The sequence below is a fragment of the Balaenoptera borealis genome, assembly GCF_965194805.1.
Source record: "Balaenoptera borealis genome assembly, chromosome: 15".
NCBI classification, from domain to species: domain Eukaryota; kingdom Metazoa; phylum Chordata; class Mammalia; order Artiodactyla; family Balaenopteridae; genus Balaenoptera; species Balaenoptera borealis.
The window spans coordinates 39,389,843-39,412,721 of record NC_138871.1 but is presented as its reverse complement, the minus strand read 5'-3'; the positions used below and the strand labels follow the sequence as shown (position 1 = coordinate 39,412,721).

The following is a 22,879-nucleotide window of genomic DNA, read 5'->3' as shown; positions in this document are numbered from 1 at the left end:
AATAATTATACCATAAAATGATAAATATGTTTAACTATACACAATTTAGCATTATGGAAAATCCCATTTACTTTCTAAGGATGACCAGTATATTTCTAAAGAATATTTTGCTCAAGTTCATCAAATCAAGCTCCTTCTATCAATGAATTACATTGATACACATTATAAGGAATGTATATATAACATCCATTACAAAGGAATATAATAATTATTATACATAATATACATTTAAAAAGGAACACTCATAATTAAAAGCAAATATAGATTTGGGGGTACTTATAAATCAGATTAAAAATTAATAAATCATATTACTTACCCAGCTTTGAGGGAGATATTTTACTACTTAAACATGAACATTTTTATGTTGCAACATAAAAATGTTCCTCTGGAACACTGATTTTCAAACTTTGTACTGCAGAATTGCAGCATGTAATACATACTACTAAACCTTAACACACATGTTAACTGACATACCACATAACTGATGTTAATTAACATCAATGTGTTAATTTGTGCTACCAGATTTCATGCAGACCTTAGAACAAAGCTCTCTGACATATCTGTTTATTGAAGAATATTCTGAGATTACACAGCAAGCTGTTAAAAAAGAGCTTTATCTGTGTGAATCAAGATTTTTCTCAATATTGCACTGTGCAATAAAAAATAATATAAAGAAAAAGTTTAGATGCTGATGTAAGATTACAACTGTGAACCATAGCCACAATATGTTTCTGTTCATCAACATGGCATCATGGTCCTGGAGTCAGTATACATGTTGGTTCTCACCACGAAGTGAGTGAGTGAGTATGAGTGTGTGTGTGTGTGTGTGTGTGTGTGCGTGAGTGTAAGTTAACTATAAGTAACTGATAGTAACTTGAATCCAGAAATTGAAATACTAATACTACTCTTAATTTGTTCATATATTGGGGGTCCACTGATTAAAAAAAAAGTTTGAAAACCAATGATCTGGAGGGTCAGGATTCTCTCATGATACCTGAGAGATTTTACTCTGGATTTAGACATTTGAGCTAAACTCTGATGTGAGTCATAAGCCTTAGCCCGGGTTGTCAAGAGTTTCTGCAATTCTTTCATTCTTTGCTTCTGCTTAGTTAGGATCCGATTTCTCTCTTCTTCCAACATTTTCTTTTCCTCAAGTGATCTCCTGAGGGCAACAAACTAAGGCTTAATTCACTTTAAGCCAATGAGAATGCTGTTTAGCAAAGACTTAACACGGGATAATCCAGCGGTTGAAAAAAAGGGGCAACCTTCTGAGAAGGATCTGAGTTATAATTAGAAAATCAATAGGGTGACTGTAACCTTTTCTATCCCCCAAAATTCATAAAATGGAAAATACATTCATTTCTTAGAAGAACACCCTCTGGCAAAATGTTCTATATTATGTAGTAAAATATGTTACCAGATAAAATAACGTCATATTTTCAAATTCCCCAATACAAAATCAATGGAGCAACCATGAGTCAATCAGTGCTGTATCAGTTATTTACCTTGTGGCTTGTTCTCTTCCCCTGGAGGACACCGTGGGCATGGGAGGGTTGCAGCCACAAGGCACAGGTTTTGCATTTATACTTCTTACTGGTGACCTGCGCCTTGGAGACAGATAAGGCCAACGTGTTTCTTTTAAATTTTCTTCATCTGCTTCAATATCTGCCAAGATTTTCTCTCTTTTAGTGGATGCATGTGAGGCTGCATGAAGGTCAGATGGTTCACAGACTGTCAGGGGTTTTGGACACCTCTGTTCTGAGTGATGTTTCTGATATCTCTCAGGAAGGTCTTCAGAATCAGCAGTCTGGCACCTAACCTTGTGTTTACACTTGGACTTTTCAGCCTGTTCAGGACACTTGGGCTTCCTTGTAGCATAACTTCTGCGAGCTGGACTACAAGGCAGAGGGAATGAATTCTGTAAAAAGTCTTGGGTTCTCTGCTGCGTCCTAATGTTTCTATAGAGCTCTTCTTCTGTTAACTTGTCATTGATAGTTGAACCATAAGTAGATCGAGGTATCGGTCTGGCTTTAAATTGGTTTGTTTTCTTTTTAGACTTAAAAAAGTCTTTCAGCTGCTTTTCCCGAATTTGCTTCTCTTCCTCCCTTGCAATAAACTTAAACGGCTTTTGCGAGGCCAAAAGAGCTTCTTTGTTTTTCTCCTTCATAGACCTCCTCCGTTCTTCATTTTGCTTGACTATATCATGATAAAGGGGGAGAAAGACGAACGCAGGAACTGGGTTGGCTCGGAATTTTTTCTTACACTCTGATTCTTCTTCTTGTTTCTTGAGCAGTATACGTGCCATTTCAATATCTGATTTAGATTTCATGTTCTCTTCTTTTTTCTTCTGCTCTCTAATCATCATTTGAAAAGGCTCAGGTACTGTAATCTTTGGCACCCATTCTTTTGGCTTCTTTTTTTTTTTTTCGAGTGCTGGCAAGTCAGCATCTTCAAACTGAATATAATCTTCAACAGAGAAGTTTGTCCACATGTTGTTGATGAGCTCCTTAGCAAAGGTCATCATTCTGCTTCTCTCAGAATACTCTTTTTCTACGTTGGGCAACTCATCTTCAGAGGAAGACACAATCAAGGAGGAAGACTGACCTAAATCAGGCTCTGAAATTGATGTCATAAATGAAACAGGATGATGGGAGCTCTTTTCTGATACAGACCTAAGTAAATGAGAAGAATAATTAGGTTACTCTTTCAGTTGCATGTGACCAAATATAAAAATTAAGAACTACATAATTTCTAAGATCAAGGCAAAATCAGTTAGAAAATAGGAGCTGGGTAGGGCTTGTGAAAATTATCAATTTTTTTTTAGAACAGAGCCTGGGAGATGCCTATAAATGATCTAGTTTTACTCCCTCATTTTACAGGGCAGGAACCTAAGACAGCAGAGGCTCCTTGTGTCTAATCACTATTGAATTCTCCACACATTTTCCAGAGTCACCATCTTAAAACATACATCTGATTACATCACTCTCCTTCCTGAAACTTTCCCATGATTTGTCATTGTTACAAAGTCTAGATTGTAGGGACTTCCCTGGTGGCACAGTGGTTAAGATCCCGCCTGCCAATGCAGGGGACACGGGTTCGAGCCCTGCTCCGGGAAGATCCCATATGCTGTGGAGCAACTAAGCCCGTGCACCACAACTACTGAAGCCCGTGTGCCACAATTACTGAAGCCCGTGTGCCGCAACTACTTAGCCTGCGCTCTAGAGCCCACAAGTCACAACTACTGAGCCCACGTGCCACAACTACTGAAGCCCACACGCCCTAGAGCCCGTGCTCCACAAGAGAAGCCACTGCAATGAGAAGCCCGTGCACCGCAACGAAGACTAGTCCCCGCTCACTGCAACTAGAGAAAGCCTGTGAGCAACAACGAAGACCCAATGCAGCCCCCACCCCAAATATTTTTTTAATTGAAAAAAAGAAAAGTCTAGATTTTAAAGCCCTTCAAGACTAGCCCCTGCCTTCCTTTCCAGTTTCACCTCTTGCCTCTCCCTACCCCGTCACCATTCTTAAGTGAGATCCAATCACAGGGGGCTTCCCTGGTGGCGCAGTGGTTAAGAATCTGCCTGCCAATGCAGGAGACACGGGTTTGAGCCCTGGTCCGGGAAGATCCCACATGCCACGAAGCAACTAAGCCTGTGCGCCACAACTACTGAGCATGCATTCTAGAGCCCGCGAGCCACAACTACTGAAGCCTGCATGCCTAGAGACTGTGCTCTGAAACAAGAGAAGCCACCACAATGAGAAGCCTGTGCACCACAACGAAGAGTAGCCCCCGCTCGCCGCAACTAGAGAAATCCCACATGCAGCAAAGAAGACCCAACGCAGCCAATTAAAAAAAAAAAAAAATCCAATCACAGGGGACTTCCCTGGTGGTCCAGTGGTTAAGAATCTGCCTTCCAATACAGGGGGACGTGAGTTCGATCCCTGGTGGGGGAACTAAGATCTCACATGCCTCGGGGCAACTAAGCCTACGCACTGCAACTAGGGAACCCGTGCACTGCAACTACTGAGCTCGTGAGCTCTGGAGCCCTCACGCCATACCTAGAGAAGCCCGCACACCTGCCACAAAGAAGAACCTGTGTGCCACAATGGAAACACAGCACAAGGGGAAAACAAAAAAGATCCAATCACGGGAAGTTCCTCACACACACGGTGATTTCTCACAGCACCATGCCTTGGCACACACGGTTCCTGCTGCCTAGAAGGCCACTCCTTGCTTCCTACATCTGCTTCAGCTATTTCTCCTTCAAGACTGAACTCAGATACGACACTCGATGTGCCTGTATCCCTCCACTGACACCCTGACATGATCAACTGCTCTTCCTCTGTCTCCATGACACTCTGTTACACCATGTTGTATGTTTGGATCTCAGCTAGTCTTTGACCTCCTTGAGGGCATCTTGATTTTGACTCCTCGGTGCCCAGACAAGGTCTGGCACACAGGAGATGCACAATCAGAGCTGACCAACTCAAGTTTCAAAAGAAGCAAGTTTATGGCAAAAATGACTATTTTGAAAACTTAAATCAGATCTATGTCTTAGCTCTGAACATTTTGTACTATATCTTTACTGAGCTCATATTAATCCACATATTATAAAGAAAGGGCTTTTAAAGTTAAATTTTAATATTCATCATTTGAAAATGGCCCAGACTAAATATTCTGATACATGTCTAAGAGTGGTGGGTCAGAGAGAAAAGAACAAAGGGCCACCAAATGACCCTCAAGGCAAGAAGCCACCTAATAGGTTGATAAGCCATCAAGCAATTTGAATAAAATCTCACCTCTGTATATCCTTAAAAGCACAAAGGGATATTTGAGAGAAAATATTCTGAAATAATTTTGTTCTGCACTTTTAAGTATACATTTTACTTTACAGTCTACAAATAACATTATGTACAAACTTACGTGGAAGAGACACTAGCAGCTTCTTCCATGGTGATCGCTGGCTGAACTTCCTTTAAATTTAATTTATTCTGGTACATTTTCTCTAACTTTGCCATAGTTTCCATGTGGGCTGCCTTCAGCTCTTCTAGTTTCCTGAAGTACTCTTCATTAGAGTGGTAAATATCAGAAAAGTCCACAAAATCCTCACAGCTTATACGTTTTTGTTCATTTACCCCAGAAATGTTGGTGTTAAAATCAGCCTGGTAGAAGGAAAAAACCTGTTATATGATGTCTGGAATTGAAAGACAAATTAAGTTGACACTGGTTCCCAATGCTGCTTTTTAAAAAGTCCACTTAAATAGGTTATATGTTACTTGTGGACTATGTACATATAACAGATTATAAGTTACTTGTGGGCTATGCACATTTTCTCCTAATGACATTTTATTAAGAACAAGAGAGAGAGACCAAGTTGCCAGAAAATAAATGTTATTTAATCCATTTTATAAAGGATGGTTAGAGTCCCAGATCATGTACGAACCCATACACTATAGTAGGATCAAGCCAAACCACCCTTTATAAAGAGCTTCCTTCTGGAGGAGCTTCAAGATGGCAGAAGAGTAAGACGCGGAGATCACCTTCCTCCCCACAAATACATCAGAAATACATCTATATGTGGAACAGCTCCCACAGAACACCTACTGAACACTGGCAGAAGACCTCAGACCTCCCAAAAGGCAAGAAACTCCCCACGTACCCGGGTAGGGCAAAAGAAAAAAAGAAAAAACAGAGACAAAAGAATAAGGACGGGACCTGCACCAGTGGGAGTGAGCCGTGAAGGAGGAAAGGTTTCCACACACTAGGAAACCCCTTCGCAGGCAGAGACTGAGGGTGGTGGAGGGGGGGAAGCTTCGGAGCCACAGAGGAGAGCGCAGCCACAGGGGTGCGGAGGGCAAAGCGGAGAGATTCCCGCACAGAGGAGCGGTGCCGACCAGCACTCACCAGCCCGAGAGGCTTGTCTGCTTCCCTGCTGGGGCGGGCGGGGCCTGGGAGCTGAGCCTCGGGCTTCGGTCGGATCCCAGGGAGAGGACTGGGGTTGGCGGCGTGAACACAGCCTGAAGGGGGCTAGTGCGCCACAGCTAGTTGGGAGGGAGTCCGGGAAAAAGTCTGCAGCTGCCGAAGAGGCAAGAGACTTTTTGTTGCCTCTTTGTTTCCTGGTGCGCGAGGAGAGGGGACTAAGAGCGCCGCTTAAAGGAGCTCCAGAGACGGGCGCGAGCCACGGCTATCAGCGCGGACCCCAGAGACGGGCATGGGACGCTAAGGCTGCTGCTGCCGCCACCAAGAAGCCTGTGTGCGAGCACAGGTCACTATCCACACCGCCCCTCCCGAGAGACTGTGCAGCCCGCCACTGCCAGGGTCTCGTGATCCAGGGACAACTTCCCCAGGAGCACGCACGGCGCGCCTCAGGCTGCTGCAACGTCACGCCGGCCTCTACTGCCACAGGCTCGCCCCGCATCCGTACCCCTCCCTCCCCGCGCCTGAGTGAGCCAGAGCCCACGAATCAGCTGCTCTTTTAACCCCGACCTGTCTGAGCGAAGAACAGATGCCCTCAGGCGACCTACATGCAGAGGCGGGTCCAAATCCAAAGCTGAACCCCGGGAGCTGTACGAACAAAGAAGAGAAAGGGAAATCTCTCCCAGCAGCCTCAGAAGCAGCGGATTAAAGCTCCACAAACAACTTGATGTACCTGCATCTGTTGAATACCTGAATAGACAATGAATCATCCCAAATTCAGGAGGTGGACTTTGGGAGCAGGATATATTAATTTTTCCCCTTTTCCTTTTTTTGTGAGTGTATATGTGTATGCTTCTGGGTGAGATTTTTGTCTGTATAGCTTTGCTTTCACCATTTGTCCTAGGATTTGGTCTGTCCATTTTTGTTTTTTTTTTTTTTTTTACTTAAAAAATTTTTTTTTCTTAATAAATTTTTTCTTAATAATTTTTTCCTTATTTTTTATTTTAAAAAATTAAAAAAAATTTTGCTTAATAATTTTTTCTTAATTTTTTATTTTAAAAAATTTAAAAATTTTTTTCTTATTTTTTATTATAAAAAATTAATAAATTTATTTTTTTAAGTTAAAAAAATTTTTTTTCTAAATAAATTTTTCTTAATAATATTTTTCGTATTTTTTATTATAATAGCTTTATTTTATTTTATTTTATTTTATCCTCTTTCTCTCTTTCTATTTTTTCTCCCTTTTATTCTGAGCCGTGTGGATGAAAGGCTCTTGGTGCTCCAGCCAGGCATCAGGGCTGTGCCTCTGAGGTGGGAGAGCCAACTTCAGGACACTGGTCCACAAGAGACCTCCCAGCTCCACGTAATACCAAACGGCGAAAATCTCTCAGCGATCTCCATCTCAACATCAAGACCCAGCTTCACTCAACAACCAGCAAGCTACAGTGCTGGACACCCTATGTCAAACAACTAGCAAGACAGGAACACAGCCCCATCCATTAGCAGAGAGGCTGCCTAAAATCATAATAAGGCCACAGACACCCCAAAACACACCACCAAATGTGGACGTGCCCACCAGAAAGACAAGATCCAGCCTCATCCACCAGAACACAGGCACTAGTCCCCTCCACCAGGAAGCCTACACAACCCACTGAACCAACCTTAGCCACTGGGGACAGATACCAAAAACAACGGGAACTACGAACCTGCAGCCTGTGAAAAGGAGACCCCAAACACAGTAAGATAAGCAAAATGAGAAGACAGAAAAACACACAGCAGATGAAGGAGCAGGGTCAAAACACACCAGACCTAAAAAATGAAGAGGAAATAGGCAGTCTACCTGAAAAAGAATTCAGAATAATGATAGTAAAGATGATCCAAAATCTTGGAAATAGAATAGACAAAATGCAAGAAACATTTAACAAGGACATAGAAGAACTAAAGAGGAACCAAGCAATGATGAAAAACACAATAAATGAAATTAAAAATACTCTAGAAGGGATCAATAGCAGAATAACTGAGGCAGAAGAACAGGTAAGTGACCTGGAAGATAAAATAGTGGAAATAACTACTGCAGAGCAGAATAAAGAAAAAAGAATGAAAAGAACTGAGGACAGTCTCAGAGAGCTCTGGGACAACATTAAATGCACCAACATTCGAATTATAGGGGTCCCAGAAGAAGAAGAGAAAAAGAAAGGGACTGAGAAAATATTTGAAGAGATTACAGTTCAAAACTTCCCTAATATGGGAAAGGAAATAGTTAATCGAATCCTGGAAGCACAGAGAGTCCCATACAGGATAAATCCAAGGAGAAACATGCCAAGACACATATTAATCAAACTATCAAAAATTAAATATAAAGAAAACATATTAAAAGCAGCAAGGGAAAAACAACAAATAACACACAAGGGAATCCCTATAAGGTTAACAGCTGATCTTTCAGCAGAAACTCTGCAAGCCAGAAGGGAGTGGCAGGATATACTTAAAGTGATGAAGGAGAAAAACCTATAACCAAGATTACTCTACCCAGCAAGGATCTCATTCAGATGTGATGGAGAAATGAAAACCTTTACAGACAAGCAAAAGCTGAGAGAGTTCAGCACCACCAAACCAGCTTTACAACAAATGCTAAAGGAACTTCTCTAGGCAAGAAACACAAGACAAGGAAAACAGCTACAATAACAAACCCAAAACATTTAAGAAAATGGGAATAGGAACATACATATCGATAATTACCTTAAATGTAAATGGATTAAATGCTCCCACCAAAAGACACAGACTGGCTGAATGGATACAACAACAAGACCCATCTATATGCTGTCTACAAGAGACCCACTTCAGACCTAGGGACACATTCAGACTGAAAGTGAGGGAATGGAAAAAGATATTCCATGCAAATGGAAATCAAAAGAAAGCTGGAGTAGCAATTCTCATATCAGACAAAATAGACTTTAAAATAAAGACTATTACAAGAGACAAAGAAGGACACTACATAATTATCAAGGGATTGATCCAAGAAGAAGGTGTAACAATTGTAAATATTTATGCACCCAACATAGGAGCATCTCAATACATAAGGCAAATACTAACAGCCATAAAAGGGGAAATCGATAGTAACACAATCATAGTAGGGGACATTAACACCCCCCTTTCACCAATGGACAGATCATCCGAAATGAAAATAAATAAGGAAACACAAGCTTTAAATGATACATTAAACAAGATGGACTTAATTGATATTTATAGGACATTCCACCCAAAAACAACAGAATACACATTTTTCTCAAGTGCTCATGGAACATTCTCCAGGATAGATCATATCTTGGGTCACAAATCAAGCCTTGGTAAATTTAAGAAAACTGAAATCGTATCAAGTATCTTTTCCGACCACAACGCTATGAGACTAGATATCAATTACAGGAAAAGATCTGTAAAAAATACAAACACATGGAGGCTACACAATACACTACTTAATAGCAAAGTGATCACTGAAGAAATCAAAGGGGAAATCAAAAAATACCTAGAAACAAATGACAATGGAGACACGACGACCCAAAACCTATGGGATGCAGCAGAAGCAGTTCTAAGAGGGAAGTTTATAGCAATACAAGCCTACCTCAAGAAACAGGAAACATCTCAAATAAACAACCTAGCCTTGCACCTAAAGCAATTAGGGAAAGAAGAACAAAAACTCCCCAAAGCTAGCAGAAGGAAAGAAATCATAAAGATCAGATCAGAAATAAATGAAAAAGAAATGAAGGAGACAATAGCAAAGATCAATAAAACTAAAAGCTGGTTCTTTGAGAAGATAAACAAAATTGATAAACCATTAGCCAGACTCATCAAGAGAAAAAGGGAGAAGACTCAAATCAATAGAATTAGAAATGAAAAAGGAGAAGTAACCACTGACACTGCAGAAATACAAACGATCATGAGAGACTACTACAAGCAACTCTATGCCAATAAAATGGACAACCTGGAAGAAATGGACAAATTCTTAGAAATGCACAACCTTCCGAGACTGAACCAGGAAGAAATAGAGTATACGAACAGTCTAATCACAAGCACTGAAATTGAAACTGTGATTAAAAATCTTCCAACAAACAAAAGCTCAGGACCAGATGGCTTCACAGGTGAATTCTATCAAACATTTAGAGAAGAGCTAACACCTATCTGTCTCAAACTCTTCCAAAATATAGCAGAGGGAGGAACACGCCCAAACTCATTCTACGAGGCCACCATCACCCTGATACCAAAACCAGACAAAGATGCCACAAAGAAAGAAAACTACAGGCCAATATCACTGATGAACATAGATGCAAAAATCCTCAACAAAATACTAGCAAGCAGAATCCAACAGCACATTAAAAGGATCATACACCATGATCAAGTGGGGTTTATCCCAGGAATGCAAGGATTCTTCAATATACGCAAATCAATCAATGTGATACACCATATTAACAAACTGAAGGAGAAAAACCATATGATCATCTCAGTAGATGCAGAGAAAGCTTTCAACAAAATTCAACACCCATTTATGATAAAAACCCTCCAGAAAGTAGGCATAGAGGGAACTTTCCTCAACATAATAAAGGCCATATATGACAAACCCACAGCCAACATCGTCCTCAATGGTGAAAAACTGAAACCATTTCCACTCACATCAGGAACAAGACACGGTTGCCCACTCTCACCACTATTATTCAACATAGTTTTGGAAGTGTTAGCCACAGCAACCAGAGAAGAAAAAGAAATAAAAGGAATCCAAATCAGAAAAGAAGAAGTAAAGCTGTCACTGTTTGCAGATGACATGATACTATACATAGAGAATCCTAGAGATGCTACCAGAAAACTACTAGAGCTAATCAATGAATTTGGTAAAGTATCAGGATACAGAATTAATGCACAGAAATCTGTAGCATTCCTATACACTAATGATGAAATATCTGAAAGTGAAATTAAGGAAACACTCCCATTTACCACTACAACAAAAAGAATAAAATATCTAGGAATAAACCTACCTAAGGAAACAAAAGGCCTGTATGCAGAAAATTATAAGACACTGATGAAAGAAATTAAAGATGATACAAACAGATGGAGAGATACACCATGTTCTTGGATTGGAAGAATCAACATTGTGAAAATGACTCTACTACCCAGAGCAATCTACAGATTCAATGCAATCCCTATCAAACTACCACTGGTATTTTTCACAGAACTAGAACAGAAATTTCACAATTTGTATGGAAACACAAAAGACCCTGAATAGCCAAAGCAATCCTGAGAAAGAAAAATGGAGCTGGAGGAATCAGGCTCCCTGACTTCAGACTATATTACAAAGCTACAGTAATCATGACAGTATGGTACTGGCACAAAAACAGAAATATAGATCAATGGAACAGGATAGAAAGCCCAGAGATAAACCCATGCACATATGTTCACCTTATCTTTGATAAAGGAGGCAAGAGTATACAGTGGAGAAAAGACAGCCTCTTCAATAAGTGGTGCTGGGAAAACTGGACAGGTACATGTAAAAGTATGAAATTAGAAGACTCCCTAACACCATACACAAAAATAAACTCAAAATGGATTAAAGACCTAAATGTAAGGCCAGACACTATCAAACTCTTAGAGGAAAACATAGGCAGAACACTCTATGACATAAATCACAGCAAGATCCTTTTTGACCCAACTCCTAGAGAAATGGAAATAAAAACACAAATAAACAAATGGGACCTAATGAAATTTAAAAGCCTTTGCACAGCAAAGGAAACCATAAACAAGACCAAAAGACAACCCTCAGAATGGGAGAAATATTTGCAAATGAAGCAACTGACAAAGGATTAATATCCAAAATTTACAAGCAGCTCATGCAGCTCAACATGGAAAAAAACAAACAACCCAATCCAAAAATGGGCAGAAGACCTAAATAGACATTTCTCCAAAGAAGATATACAGATTGCCAACAAACACATGAAAGGATGCTCAACATCATTAATCATTAGAGAAATGCAAATCAAAACTACAATGAGATATCATCTCACACCGGTCAGAATGGCCATCATCAAAAAATCTACAAACAATAAATGCTGGAGAGGGTGTGGAGAAAAGGGAACACTCTTGCACTGTTGGTGGAAATGTAAATTAATACAGCCACTATGGAGAACAGTATGGAGGTTCCTTAAAAAAGTAAAAATAGAGCTACCATACGACCCAGCAATCCCACTACTGGGCATATACCCTGATAAAACCATAATTCAAAAAGAGTCATGTACCAAAATATTCATTGCAGCTCTATTTACAATAGCCAGGACATGGAAGCAACCTAAGTGTCCATCGACATATGAATGGATAAAGAAGATGTGGCACATGTATACAATGGAATATTACTCAGCCATAAAAAGAAACGAAATGGAGGTATTTGTAGTGAGGTGGATGGAGTTAGAGTCTGTCACACATAGTGAAGTAAGTCAGAAATAGAAAAACAAATACCGTATGCTAACACATATACATGGAATCTAAGAAAAAAAAAAAAGGTCATGAGGAACCTAGGGGCAAGACCAGAATAAAGACACAGACCTACTAGAGAATGGACTTGAGGATATGGGGAGGGGGAAGGGTAACCATATATACACTACCAAACATAAAATAGATAGCTAGTGGGAAGCAGCCGCATAGCACAGGGAGATCAGCTCAGTGCTTTGTGATCACCTAGAGGGGTGGTATAGGTAGGGTGGGAGGGAGGGAGACGCAAGAGGGAAGAGATATGGGAACATATGTATATGTATAACTGATTCACTTGGTTATAAAGCAGAAACTAACACACCATTGTAAAGCAATTATCCTCCAATAAAGGTGTTAAAAAAAAAAAGTCTGGCACCCAAAAAAAAAAAAAAGCCTCCTTCTGAGTGTAGGTTTACCTGAGATGAAGAACATAGTTCCTCGGGCTGCAAACCAAGCAACCGTAGCCCACAGCTGGGCTCTGCAGTGTGGGCCCCAAGGGTGGGTGTTCCAATGGAGAGAAGAGCGGGGAACAGAAAAGTCAGGTGAATGCGGGAATGGAGGCAACAAGGTTCTCAGGGGCTCATCAAGGAGCCAGGGAAAAGCCCTCCAGGATGTCCGCAGGGGGACGGTGCGGGAGGCGGGGCGGGTACCTCAGGAGGGAGTAGGAGGGCCTGGGAGGAGGTGGGAGGGACTTCCAGAATAGCCGCTCCCGTGGGCACCAAGAGCAGTAGCTCCCATGGTGACGGGGACTGTGGGGTGACAAGAGAACAAGAACACATGGGGTGGGTATTCTATATACATGCCTAGAAGGGCATGACTGATCTTTTCCCCTCACTCCTTTCGCATACCTTTCAAAGCTCTTTTAACTGAGGCAACTAAAGAGGTAAAACCCCATATTCTCCAGAAATATAAAAAGTTTATATTTTCTCAGGTGAGAAACAACTGAAATTATTTATGATACTATGCATAAAAGGCTGCTGACCATGGCTTTAAATTTAGCTTACTGCCTGAAATAGACTCAAAATGGAAAAAGCATATTTGCCATGGAAAATTAGAGATCCAATCTGATAAGACTCTAGAAAATAAATCTGAGTAGCGTCTCCCAACAGGAAAATTCAGAAGAATCAGTTGTATATAATATTTATAGATATAATATTTTAATGGGCTAAAAACGGTGTACAGGAGGCCAGTGTTTTACCACTTGGGATAACTTAGAGAAAACACATGAAGGAAAACAAGTTTCCTTCAGTAGAACAAGTGTGCAGAAATTTATTACCAAATAAATTGGAGAATTGCTTTATGAGTCATACAACTCAATTAAGAGAATTTTCTGATATCTTCTGCTGTTCCTGTATGTGCTCTTCACCATTACCTTCTTAGCTGTGGGAATAAGTACTTTGTTAATTTCCTCATTCATTCAATATTTAGAGACACCCAGCACTCAGCTAGCTGCTGAAAGATACAAATCAGATGAAAACTCCACCTTCGAGAAGCTTCCAGCTAGTTTAGGACAGGACATGTAGATAAATAATTGATAGCAGACTCTGAATGAGACAGAACTCTTGATTCCTGCCCACGAGTTGCTCCCAGCTGAGCAGGTAGATAGATGAGTGACCATGTATGTTACATTATCAGACACCATGAGAATTCACAGAAGGAATACATAATTCTGACTGGGGAAAGAAAAGACAAAATTTGCAGAGGTGAGCCAGACTGGAGACATAAGGCTGCATAAGGACAAAGTTTGCCAGAGCAGGGAAACAGTGAAAAACAAAGAAACTGAGGCACAGTGCTAGAACATTCATCATGTTACTTCATGATGATGCAACTGGCAGGTACTCTGTCCTCGGTGAGGAAACTGAGGCTCAGAGGAGTTAGGTGATCTGCCTACAGTCACACAGCTAGTAAGCAGTAGAGCTGGGATCCAATCCCAAGTCTGTTAGGCTCCAAAGACACACCACACTCCTCCCAAGGGCAGGAGGGTTTTTTAGCCACAAGAGGAAGGAACAGGCATGCTGTGCTTGTGGGAAACAAGGTGAAAAAGGCAAGTCAAGAGTCCCAACCAAGGGACTTCCTTGGTGGTCCAGTGGTTGAGAATCCGCCTTCCAATGTAGGGGACGTGAGTTCGATCCCTGGTCGAACTAAGATTCCACATGCCACGGGGCAACTAAGCCTGGGCACCACAACTAGTGAGCCCACGTGCCGCAACTACTGAGCCTGTGCCACACTACAACTAGAGAGAAGCCCACGCGCCACAACGAAGAGCCTGTGCACTGCAACGAAAGATCCCGCGTGCTGCAACAAAGACCTGACACAGCCAAAAATAAATAAATAAATATTAAAAAAAAAAAAAAGCCCCAACCAAGAGTACCAAGAGTCCAGGGGGCCAAGCCACAGGCAACACGAGCCTTAAAGGATGTGAGCAGAGGAGCAACATGGTCAGTAATACTCAGAAGGACTCTCTGGTAGCAAGTGAGGTGGAGTGAAGGGAAGCAAGGTTGGCCGCGGTTGATGGGCTACTGCAAGAGTCCGAGTTAGAGGTATTAAGGGCAGAATTAGGGAACAGCACCAGCAACACAAGAAAGGAGGCTGCCTTGGGAGATTTAAGAAGCTGAATCATCAACTTGATAATAGCCTGGACTGTGGGCAAGAAATTGAAAAGGTTTCTGTTTGGAGTGCTGTGCTGTATGTCTAGGTAGATGACGGGGCTTCCATTCATTAATATAGGGAATACAGGGAGGAAGAGTATTTTAGGGAAAGGAAACTAATCTCTGTTTTAGACACATGAAGTGTGAGAGGATAGTAGGGCAGCCAAATGTACAGGAAACAGGGGGGGGAAATAGGTCTGGAGACCTGGTAAGAAGGCTGGGCTGGAGATGGAGATATGGGAGCCAGCAATGCACACAGAAGTGCAGGTGCAGCCTTGGGTGTGGATAAGGCTGCCTGTGGGCAATGAGAGGCAAGAACCTGAGGATGAAAATGTTGGCAAACACCAGCATCTAAATAAGCAGTGACAGGAGGACTAACATGAAATGGACAGTGGTCATGAGAGATACAAAGATCTAGTTGAAACTGAGCAGAACCCTGTGGGGTCCTCCTCAGCACAGAAGTCTTTCTGTGTCCCCATTTCAAAGGGCAGATTCAAACAGTTACTAATTCGAGGAGTGAGGGAATGCAGAAACAAAGGAAAAGCAGTCAAGAAACAGTAGTGGAGGAAAGTGGAGGGTCCTGGTTCCTCCTCAAGGGATATACATAACAACCTGATACGAATCTCTGAGTTCTTCTACAGGAACTAAGACCCCAACGCAGGTGGAGGATGGTAACTTTAGGCTGAGCCTAAGTACATGGACCCCAGACTGGCTGGAACCAGAAGGCTGATGACTGAGATTCCTGGAACACCACCCTGTTACTTCCCCATCAACCAATCAGAGGAAGGTTACACACCCTGCAGCCCTCCCCGCCAATTCTGCCTATAAAAACTCTTCCCCATCAGGGGAGTTTGGGCTTTTTGAGCACAAGCTGCCTATCCTCCTTGCTTGGGGCTGCAATAAACCTTTCTCTGCTCTAAACTCCACTATTTTGGTTTGTTTGGCTTCAGTGTGCATTGGGCACACAAACTTGAGTTCAGCAACAAAGTGATAAGGGTATTTAAAAGAAGGGAGCTTTGGTTTGGTTTGAGTTGGGAAGATAAGGGAAGGCTTCCTAGAGAAGGTGATATTTGGGCTGAGTCAACGAATGGAAGAATCTGGAGGATCACAGAAAGTAATATATATGGGGAAAGAAGGAACAGGTATTCCAAAGGAAATGACGTTACCAAAAGTGGCGGGGATGGGGGTGGTGGTGCGTGGTGGAAAGCAACATGCACACAGCTGCAGGCTAAAAGGAAAGTAAAAATGCATAAAGCCATTTTGGGAAGCAAGCCTGGAAAGGGAGGTTAGGGCAAGCAGGTGGTGGTTTCTGTTTCTTGTCTACCACTGGCTCCTGACCACTCATGGGTCACCTGGTTTCAGCCCCTTCACAACCCTTCAAAGCTGAAAGGGTTGGATGAAAGTTAAGTAACTTTCAGTTTGGAGCGTTCTCCTGGCGTGGGGAAAAGATTACAGACGTGGTGTCAGCATTCTCATTCATGCCTAGGTTCCGCACTTCTTAGCCATGTGATGTGGGCCCTAGCCTTTTGAACTTCAGCTTTATGATACATAAAGTATGTGAGTCAGGTGTTAAACCGTTGTCTCAGCTCCAAAGCCGTGCTATGTGATGCTGGGCTTGGGACTCTGCAAACCACATTTCCGCTTTGCCAGCTGCTTCCCGCTAGACTCTGCTAACAGTGGGGCTACAGGGAAACTGCAAGGCTGGAGGAGGAAGCAGGGACTTATTCCTTCCTGTTAGTTCTCCATCTGCTAATCCGCTTGTACCGCCCCAGCAGGGTTCCTCGTCCGGGCAGCAGGAGCTCATTCCAGCAGCAGCGGCTGATTCCAGTTTGCAGTTTTTCCGAAGCTCACAGAATCAGCAAGATCACCTCAAGGGCTTACTGTTCCCTCTCCCTGCCTCCAGATATCTGAACAGCCCACCTGCTCACTCCTTCAGACCTTCACTCAAAATGTCATCTTCTCAGCAAGGCCTTCATTGACTACCCTGTTTGAAATTACAGCCTCTCCCCTGACTCACTGTCAGCCTCCCTTTGCTGCTTTCTCTCATAAGTACTCACCACCAACTGATCTCTGCTGATTTGTGTATTGGATGCCTGCCCCCACCAAAAACTGAGCATCACAGAAGCAAGCGTTTGTGTGCTTCGTTCAGTTGTGTCCCCAGTGCCTAGAAAAGTGCCTGGCCAATGGCAGATGCTCAATAAGTATTTGTTGGATGAGCGGATGTCCAGCTAAAACAATATTAAGTTTCTCCCAAGGGAAGAGGACAGGTATTCCCTCATAAAGACTGAATCAAAGAAATATTGGCTGCTCAAGAGTGATATCCTACTGAGTATTAAGGAAAGGGCTTATTTTCCAAAAACTACCATTGAAACAGAGCGGATATTCCAAAGACTCGCTTTTAGGCAAAAGCATCCCCGTGCTCTCCATTCATTCTTTTAGAACATTCCTTAAAAGAAGGCCTTATAACAATCATTTTCACAGAAAGGATGAAGTTTATTTGAACCTGGAAAAACTGTTTGAAAAAGATACAGAAGGATGAGTAGCTTCTGAAGAGATGTGGCAAACGATAATTATACTTATGCACTGACTTTTGCACAGTATCCATTCCATTTCAGCTTAATACTGGTAACACTAGCCTGAACTTTTTGGATAAACTGATCTCACAGTGTTTTACCCAAAACAGATAAATGGTTAATAAGCAACTTCCAACTCTAATTTCATCTTAAATTGTCTCCACACAGAAGGAAACATTTAGTAGTTCAAATAATCTAGGCCAAGGACATTATTTTCCAAGAGCCTAAAATAGCACCCTTTCCCTTTAATTGTTGAGCTTTCTGTGGAATGTTGTTGTACATGCAGCCACTAGATTAGAGGATAATCTTCCCTAGATTGGCTTGACCCATTTAGATGACGTCTCCTTCCAACACATATTGCTTCATTAGTAATCAGCACTCATAATTATTTGTGTTATAGTCGATCTACTATCATCTACAATTATGGAATTTTTATTTAAAAAATCTTTTGCATTAAATGGATTTGTAAGGAATGAGGCAGATCGAAATGTACATAAGAGAAAAAAAGCAAGTGGCAGAACAATATGTATCTATAAAATGCTAACATATATTAAAATATTATGTACACAGGAGACAGGAAAAAGCCCAGAATATATATCAGTTTCAAAACAGTGGCTACTGATGAGGAGGGAGGGGGGAACCAGATTTTCATTTTGAGGGGAGAAGTGTTAAAAGGGCCTAAGCCTTATTTATAACATTTTTTTTTAACATCTTTATAAAAATATGGAACACTTCACAAATTCGCATGTCATCCTTGCACAGGAGCCGTGCTAATCTTCTCTGTATCGTTCCAATTTTAGTATACGTGCTGCCAAAGCAAGCACGATATAACATTTGAAATTTTAAAAGGAGAATGTGTTCATGTATTACTTCTATAATTAAAATGTAACTTAAAAAAAAAAAAGAAAAAGAATGTTTTGTGAATATTAATACTAAATTAAAAAATGAACAATTTCTCATGGCTACTTGGTCTGCCTGGCACCTCCCGTGCTCCTTCTGGAAGTGGCTCTCACACTGCCCCAGAGATCCTGCCTACCTGTCCCTTGCTCTTCTACCCGCTCCCACCCCGAATCCCAACTGCCCATGATAATTCCTTTATTTCTTCAGTAAAAAAAACCCATCAGAGGGAAGTTCCCTCATCTTCCCATCTACAAAACTGCCTGCCTTTGTGCCCCTTTGCTCCTTCCCTCCTGCTTCAGGGATGAAATGTCCTTCTCTTAGCAGCATTTGCCCCTTTCCCTTAGCATTGAAACCAATGAATTGGAAACTTCCACATCCCTGCAGTAATTCTTCTACCACTGTAGCTGGTCTTAATCTCTTTTGCCCCCTTTTTCTCTACCTGACTGTTAAATGTCAAGGGTTTTAAGAGTTCTATACTAGGCCCCTTCTCTTCTTTCTCTGAACTTTCCCCTTAAGTGACTTAATCCAGTGTTTCAAAAATGCTGAAAACTCCCAGATGGAGATTCTCCATCCCACACCCAACAGGACTACAGTTTCATAGGCCCAACTGCTTCCTACATCTTTTCACTTGGTAGTTTCACAGGTATCTCAAATTTACCATGTTCAAAACTGAAACCTTGATTCCCACTCAGCCCCTGAATCTATTCCTCCCCAAGTTACCCCCAATTCAGTAAATGACGTTATCTTCTATGCAGCTGGTCAAACCAGAAACGTGGGAATGAGCATTCTTGACTTCTTCTTCCTTGGCTTTCACATCCAATCTAATCTAAGTCCTATGCAATCTGTCCACTTCTTGCCATCTCCCCTGGGCTCTAGGTCCAAGCCACCACTTCTGGTACCTGAATTACTGCAAGAGCCTCCTACCCAGTCTCCTTTCTTTGTCAAACCCTCCAATCATTCTCCACAAAGCCATCAGAGTCATCGTTTTAAAATGTAAATAGGAACATGTCAGATCTCTTAGAAGTCTTCAAGGACCTCTCACTGCACCTGCTTTAAACACTAAACTCCTTACCTTGGTCTACAAGGCCCTCCTTACCTCTCCAAACTCATCCCCTCCCCTCTCCCCCTCTCTCTTCTCCAGTCCCATTGGCTTTCTTTCAGATCCTTAATCACACAAAACTCTCTCTCTTCCTATCTTTGGGCCTCTGCATGTGCCGCTCCCTCTGCCTGGAATGCTTTTCCCACCCCCACTCTTCAAATGGCTGTTCTTTCTCATCGATCAGGCATTGGCTTAAATGTTAACTCACTGAAATAGGTTCCTTCCTATTTCTTTTTTAAATTATAGTAACCTGTTCATTTCTTTCCCAACATTTCCTGTCTTATAATCATTTGACTGTTCATTTTTTATTGTCTAACTTCCCCATCAGAATTGGAAGCACTGTGACGACATAAGCTATGTCTGCTTCATTCACTACTGAATAGTCTGTGACTGGCACTTAATAAATGCTCAATATTTGTTGAAAAAGAGAAGGCCATCCCATTAGGAAAGTCAGTGAAATTTTAACTGTGAATTATAGAATAGTGCTTTACCCATGTCATCATCAACCCCATAGCAAGGTCTATGAACTGATATCTCCAACTGAGGCTAGATTCAAGAAATATGACTTAGTGCCCTATATGGGCATGGAGTCCTGCAAGGGGTGTGCATGGAGCCGGCGGGGGGGGGGGGGGTTGCTTTGGCAAACCAAAGGACTTAAAGGGGCCTACTGTGACAGTTTGTTCTCTAATCAATTTTGTGTGGTGATTCTGGTAAGCTGAGTTTACTCCATCTTATAGATGACGAAGTTGAGACAAACTAACCTTTAAAAAACCAAGGTGGAGGGACTTCCCTGGTGGTGCAGTGGTTAAGACTCTGCGCTCCCAATGCAGGGACACGGGTTCGAGCCCTGGTCCGGGAAGATCCCACATGCTGCGGAGCAACTAAGCCCGTGTGCCACAACTACTGAGCCCGCGTGCTGCAACTACTGAAGCCCGCGCACCTAGAGCCTGTGCTCTGCAACAAGAGAAGCCACCACAATGAGAAGCCCGTGCACCACAGCAAAGACCCAATGCAGCCTAAATAAATAAATAAATAAAACAAATAAATAGAAAAATAAAAAACCCAAGGTGGAGACCAAGCCAAACTGTGAAGAAGGCAAAGCTTGGCTCCTGCACTCTCTTTCTTGGCTTTTCAGTGCTTTGTCTGCCAACCCCATGTCCTCTGACCATCAGGCCTACCACAGTGGCAGCTTATCCAGATTTGCTTTTGGATCCTTCAAGTACAGTGGTCTCAAAACAGTGTCAAACTCCAAACTTAGCTTCCTTTTTTTTTTTTTCAGTAGGACCATGCCCCTTGGAAATTAGCTCATTAAACTAACCTCTCCTAAGGTGATGTTTCTCATACAAATCTGCAGTTTACCAGGGCACTCTGGAAGTATACCTGTGACTACAGAACTGACTGCTTCCTCCACCACAGCAAGCCAAAGTAGAACTTAATCTTTGCGAGAGTTGTTCAAATAACAGTCCCACTGGCAGTTGTTATTATTATTACTAATTTATACAAACTGTCCTTTAGCTATGACATACTCTCTCATTTGGTTCTCATAAGAGCCCAGTGAGACAAGAAAGACAGTTATTATAGTTCTTTTACAGATAACGAAACTGAGATTGAAGGAAGTTACTTCTGAATATCAACTCGCAAATGAACAGATCCTAACCCGGGACTCCAAATCCTTTTTCTCCATTCAAATCTTTTTCCAACATCAGTTTGCCTCCTTCATTGGCTCCTGAAATTTGTGTTGAGGGGAAGCTTTATCATGAATGAATCTGGTCCTAGGTCACTGACCCTGGTTCATGTTCAGGGTCTCCATCTGCCTTACTCTGGATAACCTCAAGTAGTTTATCTGTTGGTAAAATACTGCCCATAAAAGGTGTTGCTACAGATTTTCTCATTAACAGTTTTAGTGTAGATTAAAGAGATTAGAATTCCAAAATATCCAGTAATTTCTATTAGCCCTAGACCACAATGTTTTGAATCTGAGAAGCTTTGGACAAATGGTATTAAGAATCTTTAACTGGGGTCAAGGAGGTGTATGTCTGCAGATTGCTAGTTAAAATTCAAGGCTCCCATCTTTTAAGTGAATAGAGCAGATGGCAGACTTGACTCTCTACCTGGTAGACAGGTGGTCACAACACATTTGACACTGATCAGTGAAAAAGCTGTCTCACCCCACCCTTAAGAGCAGTGTGGAAACACTGGAACCTCAGTAATTTGTTTCTCTGGAGGCTTAACTATATCTGCCTGATTTACCCAGCGAACTCTTGCTGGTTTTAAACATCATCTCTCATGTACCCTGTGCTCTGCAACAAGAGTTGAGAGTTTAATACACTCTCATTTAGTGTATTAAAATGCACTAATAACCAAGACATCAAGATGACAACAAAACACACCTGACAGCACAGCTGATTCACTTGCGTTTTATGGGTTATCCTCTATGGATAGAACAGTTTTCCTCAAGTTGAAAAGAAAAAGAAAAAAAAGAAAAGCAAATATCTACTCCCAACAGATGCTGGGGCATAAGGAGTAAAGTTCTGTACTTTTCACTCTCTGGAAACAGACTAACGTAAATGCTCTCCAAGAAATTTTTACAACAATCTCTTTAGTTAAAATTAAAAGACTTTTCAACGCCTTGGTTTTGAGTATTTTCCGTGGGAGCGCAGAGAACGTGGTGGGCCAGGCTCACCGGTGGGGAGGATCTGGACAGGGCGCGCGTTTCCCAGCCCGCGCCTCACCAAGCGGGGTCGCCGACCAGCCTCCAGCTGCATCCCCCGGGGCCTAGCCCCAGCCCACTTCCCGCCCCTGCATTACCGGCGCCCGCGCCGACCCCTCTGCCTCTTCCTCCTCCTCCTCCTCCTTCTCTTCCTTCTCCTCTTCCTCCTCCTCCAAGGCCGCCGCCGCCGCCGCCGCCGACAGGGACTCTACGGGGTCTTTGCGTTCGTAATGGGTGACCCGCGCTCCGGTGCTGGGATTGACCGGGGTTTGGAGACTGCTGGCCGCCACCTTCGCTGCTCGGTGTGAGGCGGCCATCACCACGCCACCGAGGCCTGAGCGCCCGCGCTGGCCCGGGGCGTGGAAGCCGGCGCGGCCGTAGGCGCCCGATGGCTCCTTGCTTGGGGAGGTGGTTACTAGGGGTCCGGTAACTAGGGACGCTACAGGTGCCGCAAGGGGCCAAACGTCACTCAAAACCGGCGCACGCTGCGGGAGACCCAAAGTGGGGGCCTCCTGGATAGCGGGAATC

General features: G+C 42.4%; 1 protein-coding gene across 7 annotated transcripts in view; it reads right to left on the bottom strand.

The window, feature by feature from the left end:
• Window positions 1-22,764, bottom strand: part of FAM161A (FAM161 centrosomal protein A) — a 31,696-nt gene extending 8,932 nt beyond the window's left edge. For 5 of the 7 annotated variants that reach the window (XR_014235113.1, XR_014235114.1, XM_082358134.1 and 2 more), the window contains exons 1-4: window positions 22,450-22,764; window positions 4,925-5,163; window positions 1,506-2,672; window positions 995-1,162 (exon numbers count right to left, since the gene is read on the bottom strand). Coding sequence is in view for 5 of the 7 variants with exons in the window: in XM_082358134.1 (XP_082214260.1) it covers window positions 995-1,162; window positions 1,506-2,672; window positions 4,925-5,163; window positions 22,450-22,668 (1,793 nt within the window). In the remaining 2 variants the exon portion in view is untranslated. The remainder of the gene's footprint in view (window positions 1-994; window positions 1,163-1,505; window positions 2,673-4,924; window positions 5,164-22,449) is intronic. The other 2 variants (XM_082358131.1, XM_082358132.1) reach the window with 1 other exon arrangement.
• Between the last annotated feature and the right edge of the window lie 115 nt (window positions 22,765-22,879).